Raw genomic sequence first — 13,766 nt, 5'->3', positions numbered from 1 at the left:
GTTTAGAGATGGTCTTATAGCCTTTACCTTTAAGATGTTTGTCTATAATTTTTTTTCGGATGTCCTGGGACAATTCACTCCTTCGCTTTCTGTTGTCCATGTTCAGTGTGGTACACACCTTTTCACCAAACAGCAGGGTGACTACTTGTCTCCCTTTAAATAGGCAGACTGACTGATTATGAGTTTGGAAACACCTGTGATGTCAATTAAATGACACACCTGAGTTAATCATGTCACTCTGGTCAAATAGTTTTCAATCTTTTATAGAGGTACCATCATTTTTGTCCAGGCCTGTTTCATTAGTTTGTTTTATTAAATAATTATGTTAATCAACAATTCAAAAGTAATGGCTGTTTTTGATTATTTAATTTTCAATAAATTTTTATTTATTGTTACTTTTGTGAGTTTCAAGTGATTTCAGTGAGAATTGTGGGTTTTTCCTTCTTTAACTGAGGGGTACCAACAATTTTGTCCACGTGTGTATCTCAGGATTCAAGTGTCTGTAAGTTGAATGCCATAGTGCTGTTATGAATGGAAACACTGGCTGCCAGGAATTGAAGAAACCCCAGAATGAAAGTGTTCTTCAGTAACATGTACATCTAGTCATATGGCCCCTCACATATGTTTATCAGTGAGTGGCTATGCTGCTGCTACATACATATACATTGTACGTTATTCCAAAAGAGGGTGATATTGGTGCTGCCATGCCTTTCTGGGCTTAATGTTGCCAAGATTTTCACTCTCAGATTCATCAGTTTGATTCCTGATCATGGAATACCAGTTAAAGGTTTGGCACTTACGGTACTCATTCAAGGATCTTTACTTGTTATTTTTTACGGTTCCCTTTCCAAGTAATCATGTTGTGCTGTGATACATCACTCCCAACCCTTCTGCCATTCTTGAACTGCAACCCTGGAAGTCCTGTTCTGTAATGTTATCGTACACCATCTGTGGTATGTGCTGGATCTTCTTCATTAGTTTAATATGCCTGATGCACCCTCGTTTGTCTTTGAGACTGCTGTTTGGTCGTAGATGTAGACCCACCACCTCTCTTCTCCAGTGACAATCCTGGACATGGAGGTTGGGTCTGCAAGTTTGTGGTGAAATTGCAAATTGCACCTGCAAGTGGACATGAAATTTTGTGTATAACAGGTCCTGTGGTTGATCGCACAACTCAGTCCTGAGTCACTAGAGATACTGCATGCATCTGTTGCATGTGCGTGATTGTGCTGCACATTTGCAACAAGAGAAAAATCAAAACTTTTTGATTGCACTTCTTGTCTTAGCTGGCTTTACAGAGTAGTTACCTGGAATGGTATTCAGTTAGCAAGGGTGCCTTCTGTTAATATGTTTAAAACAGCCCTATTTCACTGCTGTAGTCCATATTATAGCAGGAAATACTAAATCAATTAAAGATAAAAGAAGTCCATCATTATTATAGGAAGATCAAGTGTTCCATGTCTTGCAGAGAAATTTATCGGGGTTCCTGGCTTCAGAAATTGTCATTTAATGGCATGTCAGATTAGAGCCCCCGTCAGTGTTTCATAGAGTTAAAGTAGCAGATACACTGTTTGTTGGAGACTGTTAAAATTTGACCCTTACTGTCAAAGTGCTGCAAAGGAATCCCCACTGAGACAGACTAGTAGTAAGATATCTGCTCAGAGCAAGAAACGTAACGGATGGACGTTAGAGCAGTAAAAATACGTACTTTGGTATTACAGTCCAAAACCCTCCTATAGCTCACCAAGAGTACGGTAAGAGTGTGCAATACTGTTAAAGCTAAAGGTGGCTACTTTTAAGTAAATTTAGAGCATAAATTCAAATGTTCGTAACTTTGCTGTCCATTATTGTTCTACAATGTAGAAAATCGTGCAGCTATTGTGAAAAATAAGTGATGAACTTTACCAGTGTTTTTGCTGTCTACATTTGTCGAATATGCTTAACTGTCTTAATAACTTCTTTTCTTTCCTGTTATTAGATGATCTGTCTTTAAGGACTGAATCTGAAGATTCAGTCCTTTTTTAGTGTCACAAAAAGTACTTTCTGGCACAGATCCATAAGCAAACTTATTACAAATAGAACATACAAGGCAAACATTTAACACTGGTTAAAATTACAAACTCATCTCTCTATTTAGATTCTACGTCGCACTGTACAGATAATAGATTCTACCAACAGACGTCTTGGTTGTTTTTACATTCTCCACCAATTTTGTTGTGTACCATAAATTATGCTTTATGTCATGGAAATGCACCAAAATCTAAGCACAGTACTAGCAGACACAGCTTACATGTTTCTTGGTTTGGTGTTCTTTACTACTTATACCAAAGTAGCATGAGTGAAAGGAGCAGCTGACAGAGTGATAGCTGGAAACAGATGGATCTCTTTTCCGACAGACCAAAGTGTCTTTAAAAGCCTCTTACAGCTCCCTGGTGGTCTAGTGGTTAGGATTCGGCGCTCTCACCGCCGCGGCCCGGGTTCGATTCCCGGTCAGGGAATGTCATGTTTTTTCACAGTCTGTGTAGTTGTTTTAGCCTATACTGATGCAGCCAGTTTAGTTTGTTAAGTCAGTCTATAGTTTATGCATAAATGATCTCTTTAACTCTAACTCCTTGATTCCTTCTTTGTAAATGTGCATCCTAGTGAGAAATAGTGAACAGACTTTATTCACAATCTGCTTTTTTTGTGGCTACTGTTGATTTTTTTTTGTTTATTTGTTTTTGTTACTTTTTATGCTTTAATCAGGGAATTTATAGAAAATTACATGCAGAAAAATCCATTCTTTGTATGTGGGGTACATGATTAGTTTTAAGCCCACCGGTCTGAGTACATCCTTATTTTTAGGGCTTGTCATTTGAATTCTGCTGTGATTTTCTCACAGGACAATGCCTTAGCTAATCATTATGATCACTGTGGTCCTTTTTAAAGTTACTATTTAAGTTTTCAAGAATCTCAAGTATGCCAGTTGTATAGCCACTAAATCCATGCATATATTTCTGATTCTGCTCAGAAAACAAGCTAAGGACATAAGATTTCTTGTGAAACTGCGTTTAACATGTGCATATGAATGGTACCCCACTGACATATGTTTTGTGTCATGTTGCTCTTCCTGTCTTTCCTGGACTGCTGAAACTCAGTGTCATCGATATTATTTTCCTGTTGTAGACCTAAATCAAACTACACTTTGAAATGTTTGCTCATTGTATGTAAGATAACAAGGGATGCCTCAGTTGTTGACATCACACTGCATGTTTAACAGATGACCAGGGCAGTGACTTACAGATTTGTACAATTTGTTGTTCAATATTGACAGCATGAATGATAGTCACCCTTGTTTAGCTTAGGTAAATATGTGATATTTTTGGGCTTTGGTATGGATCAATAGACAGACAAAGTTAAGTGTACTGGGTCAAAACTGCAAGACTACCATTTCAACTGGCATACGCTATAGTGCTGCGTATCAGTAATGTGTTTCACACTTGGAACATGTCCACCTGGGTATATTGCAACAGCTTTTTTGTGAAACAGTTTTAGAGACTGATTTTGTAGGGGTTGTTACAATAAGCCATAGGCATGAAACGTGTGTGTGAATGACAGAAGCAACCAAATACAATGGCGAGCTTCGAGCTACTCTCAGACTCTCTGTAGGTGATCTCATTACCATGATGAAAGGTCCCCCCACTGATAGCATCTGAAAGAGTGTATGCATAAGTACTGTACGTGGATGTACACTTGTACTGCCACGGCCATGTGCTCATCTCCTTATTCATCTCCTTCATCTATAACTCTCCAGAAGTCCTCACAGGTGCTTTATGGTCCCAGGTTTCATGATTGACTGTATCTTTATGACCAGCAAAGCCCAATAACTTCTTCCTTCCTGTGGAGCAGCTCATTGGGTATTCATATCCTTCACTTGAAATATGCTAAGAGGCTTTTCAGCGGCTGTTGGCGATAGCAGGCCAGCGACTGAAAGAGAGGTCTTCTCGGCCCTGACCCTCTCTCCAGCTCTTCCTTTCATCCTTAGATTAATGGCAGCAGCTAGAAACTCTTGCTGCTGCTCTCCTCTATTGTGTCCTATTCATTCGTCTCTACAAGCCCTCTCCTCCTGTGTCCCCTCATCATAATTTGCTGTAGTTTGGTCTTGTTCAGAATGGCATTTTTTTTCCCAGTATTTTTTTAAAATAATTTTTCAGTAGAAAGTGGAGAAATTAAATCTATGCTGAAGGCATTTCTGCTCACCTCTTCTGCTGAGGTGTTTTAGTTTGGCTTATTGTATTAAGTTGCTTGCACAGGTTATATATTAATATTATATATTAATATTATATGTATATAAATATATTGTAATTACTTTGACAATGTTATCTTTATTGTTTAATTTCACATGCTACAAATGTTAATGCCTTAAAAAAAAGTCCAAGTACCCTTTCTGAACACAAGGTGGCATCAGAAGACTACAGGAAATACAAGTCCCTCTGTACTGACTGTATTAACCAATAGAAGTACATTAGAAAAAAAATTTGAAGTGATTTTTTTTGCAATTTATCCTGCCCTCTGTGGTGTATGTAAGAGACATTGATGCAGATTGCTTTAAGTTGCTTTGAATGAGCACCATGTTTTCCTAGCCACCTATCTTTTCTGTCCTTGGCTGATTGATTATTGGGTGCATTGCTGTTTTCAGGAGGGGCGTGTTCGTGTCACCCTGCTGGCACGCAGCACAGAATACAGAAGAATCCTAAACCAAGAGGAGGTGAGTTCCAAACCACCATCTCTCTCTGCTTCTGTCTCTTTTTTTCCTTTATACTTCTTTTTCTCACTCTATACTGTTTACTGCCACATGTCCTCATTTCCCTTAATCTGTCTTTCTCTTTCCCTGTTTTTATTTATTCCCACTACTTTATACAACTCTCCCGCTCAAATCCCTTCAGTCCCTCCACCTCCTCCGTCCACCATTGATTTACTGCCCACCCCTGTTAACTGGCTGTTTAAAATCTTATTTGCTCTAAACAGTACAAGTAAAAATGGCTTGTGATTTATACTGTCACTGGCCATATTTGTTTGCCCTCTCATTGATCACAGAACATGTCCCCCTGTTGTTGTTACAGCTGGTAAATGCCCTCAAGACTGTGTCTTTACTGGAGGTCAGTGTGGTGGACTACAAATACAAGTGAGTTATAGAGTGCTCGCCACATAACTGCTGGAGCTATTCACAGCTGCTTAGTATTGGTTGCCGATGCATAAGAATAAAGAATGCGTTATCTTTTTACATTGGCTAACAGTGACAGTGTCTACACTGTGAAGATGACTGATGTTTAACTCCCTGTGTGTCTTTCAGGGATGTTCCCTTCCTGGAGCAGCTAAAGATCACCCACAACTCTGACATATTTATAGGAATGCATGGGGCTGGTCTCACACACCTCCTCTTCCTCCCTGACTGGGCTGTCATCTTTGAGTTGTGAGTGACATTTTTTGTCCGAGTTTTTATGCGAAAGTGGAAGTGAAGAGGAGCAGTGTGTTTGGCAGCTGTGCTCTGTCCAAAGTACCTCTCAGCCACTCAGTGTATGACAGAAATACTGCTTAATTAACCAGGTGTTCATCACACCTGGTAAACTGATTTTAAACACCTGTGTGGGTGAGTTTTGTTGGATTTTGGTGAGTGACAGAGGAAGAACCATACAGAGAAAGAGAGAGAGAGAGAGAGGGGAAAAATGGGGCAAGAATGAGGGAAAGAGAGGCAGACTGAAGAGAGCAAGAGATAAAGTGTCTGCATCTGTCCCTCCCAGATATAACTGTCAGGATGAGAGCTGCTATCGAGATTTGGCTCGGCTGCGGGGCATTCGATACGTGACTTGGCAGAAAATGGACAAAGTGCTCCCACAGGACAAGGTAGGGGAAACTCCCATACAAGCCATTAGCTCCCCAGTATCTCAGTGGGAACTTTCTCAGTTCACCTCACATATAGAGTAGACAACACACAGCTTACAGTAACTGCATTACCTCTAATATGAACAGCAGGGTATTTTATATAAGATAAAAAACAACAGTTTAGATTTAATATAATAAAAATACAGGCTCCCCTAGGAGGAACTCAGTGTAGCAAAAGTGAATACACTTTTCATTACTGAATCTTCTATTTTTTTTGATTCTTCAGACATCTGCCTTTATATTTAAAGACTCAGTTCAATTCAGTATAGAAAATGTTGCACAGATGTCTTGAGAGATTTTTTCACATTCTTTTTAAACTACCCCAAAGGTGTTCAGTTGGATTTATATCTGGTGACAGACTTGACCAGGTCAGATTGTTATCTGAATATTCCTCCTCTGCCAAACCTGGATAACTATGAGTCATCTTGTCAGCCAGTACTTGGTATATCTACAAACATTCATGGTTCCATTTATAAATGCCATCTCTGCAACACCTTTTGCAGTCATGCTGCTCCCTATCATAACACACCCACCTCCTTGCTTTACTGTCAGGACAGTGACCCCATCTAAGCTGAATAAATCTATGATCTTGGTCTCATCTGACAAATGATTGTGCTCTCAATATTCACCAGGCTTCTTTTCATGGCCTTTAGCAAAGTTTCATCATGCAGTTTTGTGCTGAATAGCAGCCAAAGATTTTTTGGGGATTTTGTACATAAAGGCTAGCGTTATGCAGTGTTGTTTTCACTGTCTGAATTGGCACAGACATTCTGATTTCTAATCTGAAGCATCTCTCTGTCTGTTTTTCAGAGCTAGATTATGCAAGTAGCCCACTGTCTGTAGTGTCACTGTAGCAGCTCTGGTCATTGATACTATAGTTTATCCTTTACCTTCTGGCTGACTGCTGCAGCTGTGTTCCCAACAGATTGTAAGGTGGTCACTGATCTTTCTGGATCTGTTGTGAAGTCACACAATCTCTCAGTTCTTTTCTATGTGTAGCCATCGTGCAGACATGCAGATAAACACAGCCTATGGGTCTAAAAAAGAGAACGTTCTGGTGTTCACAGCTAATTTTTGAACAATGTACATACAGTTACAGTGATTGAAAATCACAGGTGTTCTCAATTTAGTTTCCATTATCATTTGTTTGGTAACTTGTGTGTCTGTTATCACATGTATTCACTTTTGTTGCATTAAGTTTCTACTTTGTGGTCTTTATTTTCAGTATAGTTTAAGTATCTGTTTTGGATCGTTCATAAGAGGAAATAATGTATTTATCAACTTAGAAATAATGCAAATATTGAGCTAATACGATTTTGAGTCCTTTGTGTTAAAGTGATATTGCACAGGAATGTACTTCTGTTGTATGCTGTACACAGCTACATTCACAGGCACGCATTTAATTATGTGCATTTAGAGAGCGAGTAGGACAAATGCACGGGCCTTGTTTACCATTTATATTTATACTAGCTCAGTATCATCTACCAGACTACACAAACACACACTCCTATGCTTTCTTGTTGTTTTTCTCTTATGCTTTTGCATGACTTTTCACTGTGTACCTTTTCTCTCGTGCGTTTCTCAGGGTCACCATCCCACCCTTGGAGACCATCCAAAGTTTACCAACTACTCCTTTGATGTGAGGGAGTTCATGCGCCTCGTACTGGAAGCAGCCAATTATGTCACACACCATCCAAAATGGCAGCGTCGTGTTCTTCATGATGAACTCTAAAGTCCCTATGAGTGGCAGCGGTGACACAGACATCTGGCTGCTGAAACCTTGAACCTGCCTTTTGTCGTGAAGAAAAAGACCTCTTCACATTGGCAGAGTCATTTTCAAGGTATTTTTTAAGAGTTACCTCGTTCACCGGTGAATCTCTGTCACGGGGGTGGGTTCTTTGTCACCTTCTGTCCTCTCCTTTGTTAGGTCTGGATGAGTGAAAGCAGTATGGCGGAAGGCTGCAGTTTGAATAGCTTTCACTAGCTCTATTAGTGTCAAATCAGTTGAAGGACTAGGCGTGTGCAGTTGAAGCATCTGGAGAGTAATAAGATGGATCCTATGTTTCTTCATTACCTCCACTGCGTCTACTTCATTCCATGTCGACAAAGCTAGCAAATGAGCAGCTGTTACAGCGTTCCTTCACATGCGACATCTTGTCCCATTTGATCAGTGTCACATTGATGCGAGCCTCTTTAGAGCTGTTGACAATCACACTTGAGTTTCTGAGCGCAGCCAACATGAATCAGTCAGACTTGATGGGCAGTTTACACATGCTGGATTCACACACATATAGCTGCAAACATACGCTTTCTTTGCAGTTAGTATGACATATTGAAATCATGTGGTTTGGAGTTATACACATCAAAAACACCTATAACTTTAAAGCATAAGGGACAGAAAGTAAGTGAGTCACCCCTACTCCTTTTTTAAATCAGTATTAGTGTTATTATGTGTTCAAATACACTAATACCTTTAAACACACTAATAGTACTGTGAAACATGCCCTCGATCATGTGTAAGTTAAATTGAACACTCCAAACATAATGACAGTATTTTTACATTTGTTAGCTGGATATAAATAATATTTAACAGGCTTTTTATACATTTTACTGTTACATCTTTATTTAATGTTTACAAGGTTTTCTTCCATTTGTCACATTTAATATTTAAACATATTTCATGCTGGTTTGATGGAATACCTTTTGATACCTGTTTTATTATAAAGTCCTTTGCCTTTTACCAAAGGAAATGTCAGTGTCAGTATGGTGGAATAACGAGGGTGCTGCTATTATCTATTACCTTTCCTGAAACCTTTTTAACGATGTTTGTGGAGTATTTCACAATAAATTTGTCGAAAGGGAATGAGCACAACTTGCGTGCATGCTTACGCAATGCACAGGAGTATTTTCAGCAATGAGAAGATCATTTTCGTCTTTCTTTGCCTCTCTGTGAGCTTGATGTTTTATTTATCGATGAAACCGTGTCGAACTGAGTCAGACTTTTTTGGTCAAGGCTTTGCACAACTTGTAGGTGATTTCATATTCAAAAGCTGTGTAATATTTTGAAATAAATAATTCTACAAAATGCTGAAACGTCTTGTCTCTGCGAACCATATTAGGCATCAGAGATTTAATTCATCTTAATTTAATCAATCATCTTTTGAAGTCTGACCTTGGAAGGGAAAAACTGAAGCCTCTGTCTTGCTAGTTCTTGCTGATGCCAGACAGGTCTTTGCTGTGGGTTTCATTATTTTAGTGGGTTCAGGTCTAAGGAGGGAAAGGGCTTTTCGCAAAAGGGCACTTGTTCAGTTTTTACTGTCACTATAATAAATCTGGATGACCTCAAAAAGTACCAGAGTTAACAGTAACGCACCGTGGCCACATGGGGGCAGTACGACACCACACATGAGGCCAAATCCCAGCCCTGCGCTGTGCGATCGTCCCCCACAGAATTTCATCGACGTTATGAACAGTTAGAATAATTTATACACAAATATATCCAATGGGTCACAAGAGGACAATATTTGTTAAAAGGTGCTCGCTCCAATATCACAAGTTTGATGTCAGCAGTCGTGCTCCTGTGCGCTCTTTGCGGATGTTGTGTCTGAACTTTCTCAGTATTGACAGACACCGGGCCTGTCTGGGATGGACACTATTTATGGCTCTGCTCGAGTTACTGCCAGTGAGCTCGTAAAGAAACGAAGAATCTCTATTCAGGAGAGGATCAAAAGCAGAGGAACCAAGATGTCTGTTCTCATTAACCTTCGTGGCTGCTCCGAATCAATGACCACGTCATGTTATAGCGCAAAACCAGGCTGCTGGGTGTATCCAAACAGGTGCATTTGAGCAGGAGAGTAAATGCGGGAAGGTGAGACGCATTGGATCACACCTTTACGCGTGAAGCGAAGAAAACTGCACAAAACGTGTAAAACCTTAGCTGTGTGTGGTTTAATCCATGTGCGCACTACTATGGCTTCATTGGCCGCCAGGGCGCAGCGTAAGGTCTCCTCTGTAATTGGTGGTGTTTCAGACGTACTTTCTCCTATCATTAGCAAACAGGCCTTGCATTTCAAGCCTCAGGCCTCGGTTCCGGGAACTGTGGAAGTTTTCTATCGAGACTTTTTCAACAGGTTTGCTTGAGTTGCCATATTGTGTCATGTGCAGTCCTAATGATGATTTAGTTAGCCTGGAAATGTGGATTTACTTCACTTCTTTCTGGTTTTGCCCTTAGAGCGACAGAACAGAAAGGATGATTCCAGACAAAGGTTTAAGCTGTGGTCAAAGTTATGAGATCACGTCTTCATACTTCAAAAATAAGGAGGGAGTTATACGCAGCCATTTTTACGGTGAGTCCCCCAACATCTAATTTTTCATGTGTATTATTTATTTACTTTATGCCATCTTCGCTGGTATTGCCATATTGGCAGTAAAACCCTGAGCTTTCTGTGTCATTATTTACACCGCGAAGTCTCCCAGATACTGGGTCGATGTACTCCATTATTACCCAAGGCTGATCTTACAGTCATTTCTCTTTGTGCTTTACATGATCATTAGCATAATCTAATTTATCTCATAAGACAAACATTTCTCACCGCTGAAGACAGACAGATCAATTACAATCCGCTCATCTTACCTTGGCCACTATTCCAGGCGTCCCCACACCAGAAAAACGGTGCCTTTCAGGGGGGATTAATGCAGGAATATCGATCCATGAGGAAGAAATATTCCTCAAGTTATGAACAGATATTTCCCTAATGTTTTTCTCCCATGGGTGACGGTTATTGGGGAATAACTCCAGATGAGATCTTATAACTCCTGTCCCTGTTACATGACACGCCAAGAGGCCTTCAGCATATACTCTTACCTTTCCCACAATACCGCAATATATAAGGGCAATTCTGCAACCTTTTACATGCCATTTGTGCTTAGGAGGAATGAAAAGAGGGTGAGATGTGTTTTAAAAACAGATGGCTCTGCAAAAACAACTAGAAGCGTAATAGGAGCTATAAGGCAGGTAAATTAAATTTCACACCGTTTAGCTGTGTTCTGAAACGCCTTTGCGTCACATGATGTGGTTTCCTCTGATACTATCTGGCCCCTCTGACTAGGGATGGATGAGATCGGCTGAGTGCAGTGGGCTGTTGCATCCATTAGTTGCCTCACTTTAAGATAAAAGGCCTCCGATCTCCATTGGGACACACAGATTCAGTACTGTAGATACAAACACTTGCCCGTGCAGACAGGATATAGTATGTTTTATCAACTTTCTGGTGTTTTTTTTCTTCCTTCACCTACAGTTTACACAGTTAAACTTCTTTTGTATCTTCTGTCTGCAAACCGACTAAAGGCGAAGAAAAGCTCACGCAGCGTCTGGCGCTGTCTGTGGTGCTGAAACCAGGATCTTCATGTTTTTATCTGGGTCTCGCAACTAAAAAGCTGCAACTACCTCACTCCTGGCAAACCTACATCAATGTCTAATCTGTTCTCAGTTCAAAGCCAGACAGATCGATTTGTAATAGATTCAAGCAAAGATTAATCGGCTGAAAACAACATGCTGCACTTTCTCACTCCATGCACAGGTGGCAAAAAATGGTCCAGAGGCGTTGAGGGCAGTGCCAGACAAGGATGCTCGAGATTACTCCATGCTGTGGTGCTGGATTCCATTATAGTGCACGGTGCATGACTCTTTTCGAGTTAAAGCCACTTATCTTTGTAACGCTCCCAACAGAAATGCCTCCACTGACACAGAGTCCATCGCATGGCCCGGAACGCTGGCAACGGGATAGCTAGGAAGACATCTGAACGGATCGGATACCCCTCACCTTGGGTCGTTAGCAGACATCGACCTCCCCTAAGTCTTAACGACTGCAAATACAGCGCAAAGCAATCAATCGCCATCAACACACTAGAATATTCTAGGGATGGAATAATTGATAGGCTGTCTCCTGGTGCGTAACGGAGAGGCTGCGGTGATTAAATTCTGTTTAACATCTTGGTGGGTTGAGGAGGGTGGGGTGGGGGGTAGGAGGAGGAAGAAGAAGAAGAGGAGGAGGAGGGTTAGACTTACACCATCCGTGCGTAAAACCGAGCACAGAACTCCAAAGTATTGATATCCACAACAGCATCTGTAACATGACCGAAGTGTAGAGGCGAGGTGGGCTGTTATTTGACGAGGAGGGGGGGCATCGACTCATGCACCTGTCAGTCTGGAACAATGGCAGCCTCCCCAAAACACACACACATGCAAACACACAAGTGCACGCAAATAATGGAGTGGTGATAATTGAAGTGGCAGCTATGACCTCCAACACTATTAGGCAAACTCCTGTGAATCAATAATGGGCCTATACATTCAGAGCAGGTTTTAAAAACCTCCCTTTTGGGGTCTATTTTGCAAATTTCTCTCTATATAGATAATTATTTTGTCCCTTTTCAACTTTTCTGATCAATTTCTATTTGTAGGGGACTTGGGAATTTAAAAAAAGGACACAAAAAACTTAAGAACAATTATTTGCAGTCTAAAAACAAGGCTGCCATCCATTTCATCTCTCCTTGGACCTATAGGTGTAATTCTGGCTACTTGTAAACTACATGACATCAGTGAGGAGGAAGAAGGGGGTGTACGAGGGGAGCTGCTGAACTGGGCGGGCGCTGGTGCACGTGTTCTGAATGGGGAAGACGGGCTCGCATCGCATCATGTCCAATCGATCCCTGCTCGGGAGGAGCGACGGGAGAGCAACTATCACTCCTGCATCACTACACCATCACTCTCATCAGCATCTCTCCGGCGACTGTAACGCCTCTGTGTGACAGACTCACGTAAAGGGGGGATAAACTTGTGTGGAGTGTTCGCCAAAACCATCAGCTCGCTGCCGTTTTGCGGGAATTACACACTTCTGATGACTTTCTCCTCAGTCAGTCATTTCCAGATGGGACTCGGCGAGATCATGACAAATGGGACCACGTCGCTGTTCCACGAACCCTGTTTTCTCACCCGGTTCCGGAGGGCTGGTTCTCCGGCGTGGCAGTAGCCCTCCTTACTCCTGGTGGTGCGCTGGCTCCGCGACCTGGACGAGGAGGCTCTAAAGGATTTGCCCCTTTTAGTCTGGAAAAGAAAAAAAAAATCTGTGGAGTTGGAACAGAGTGTGGCAAAGCGCTCCACTATCTCACCTGGATCCTTTACAGTTGCCAGCAATCATGCCATCGATGTTATAGATTTGGGTAAGGGACTGTTTTGTTCTTCAGATTCAGTCAGTATAAATGCATGCTTTAATTCTTCATGTCATTTCGTGGCGCACGGTCAATAAATAGGTTGGGGTCAGAGGGGGACTTTGTAAGTATGTGGAACATTGTTCCATGGGCAGCAGGGAGAGAAGGGGTGGTGACCGGTTGACTGACTCACTAAATGACTGGCGAACTGAAAGCAACTTTGATGTTTTTGGCTCAGAGCGCAGCGCACACATTTGTTTTCTGCTGAGGAACGCTTTCCTGAAAGAACAGTGAAGATTTCCAGAGAGATCTCCAAGTGGCTTCTCTCAGTGCGTGATTGCTTTGCGTAAAGAAAATCGGAACGCGTGATGAGCCAGTTGAAACGGCCATCGGTTCCGCTGACCGTGTGCCGCCGCTGAGAGCACAGAAGATTGAGGTGAGATTGATGCGGTGTTTCATCATTGTGAGGTTAAATAAGCGATCGGTCGGAGCTCGCCGCTGCTTAGCACCTATTGAGTGATCTGAATCGCTGACCGGGCTCTTTTCACGCACCTCCTAATCGCTTTGCATGGACTGCGATCGGCTGGGGAAGCACGGAGAGGAGAGCGCACAGAGCTCTGACATATGGGAGAGAG

At 41.6% G+C, this 13,766-nt stretch overlaps 1 protein-coding gene and 1 non-coding gene across 3 annotated transcripts in view; both read left to right on the top strand.

Moving 5' to 3' along the window:
- The window catches only part of eogt (EGF domain-specific O-linked N-acetylglucosamine (GlcNAc) transferase), a 45,772-nt gene that overhangs the window by 13,473 nt on the left and 18,533 nt on the right, over positions 1-13,766 (top strand). Inside the window, exons 11-16 of one of the 2 annotated variants that reach the window (XR_007942092.1) lie at positions 4,679-4,747; positions 5,103-5,164; positions 5,333-5,452; positions 5,781-5,883; positions 7,508-7,763; positions 10,154-10,268. Coding sequence is in view for 1 of the 2 variants with exons in the window: in XM_022198250.2 (XP_022053942.1) it covers positions 4,679-4,747; positions 5,103-5,164; positions 5,333-5,452; positions 5,781-5,883; positions 7,508-7,654 (501 nt within the window). In the remaining variant the exon portion in view is untranslated. Of the gene's footprint in view, positions 1-4,678; positions 4,748-5,102; positions 5,165-5,332; positions 5,453-5,780; positions 5,884-7,507; positions 9,010-10,153; positions 10,269-13,766 lie in introns of those variants that run through there. The other variant, XM_022198250.2, reaches the window with a different exon arrangement.
- Positions 2,427-2,498, top strand: trnae-cuc (transfer RNA glutamic acid (anticodon CUC)). The gene has a single exon. It is a non-coding gene; the product is annotated as a tRNA-Glu (tRNA).

This window comes from Acanthochromis polyacanthus, chromosome 5 (genome assembly GCF_021347895.1).
Source record: "Acanthochromis polyacanthus isolate Apoly-LR-REF ecotype Palm Island chromosome 5, KAUST_Apoly_ChrSc, whole genome shotgun sequence".
Lineage (NCBI taxonomy): Eukaryota > Metazoa > Chordata > Actinopteri > Pomacentridae > Acanthochromis > Acanthochromis polyacanthus.
Note: the sequence above shows the minus strand (reverse complement) of the source record. Positions and strands in the feature narration are given on the sequence as shown.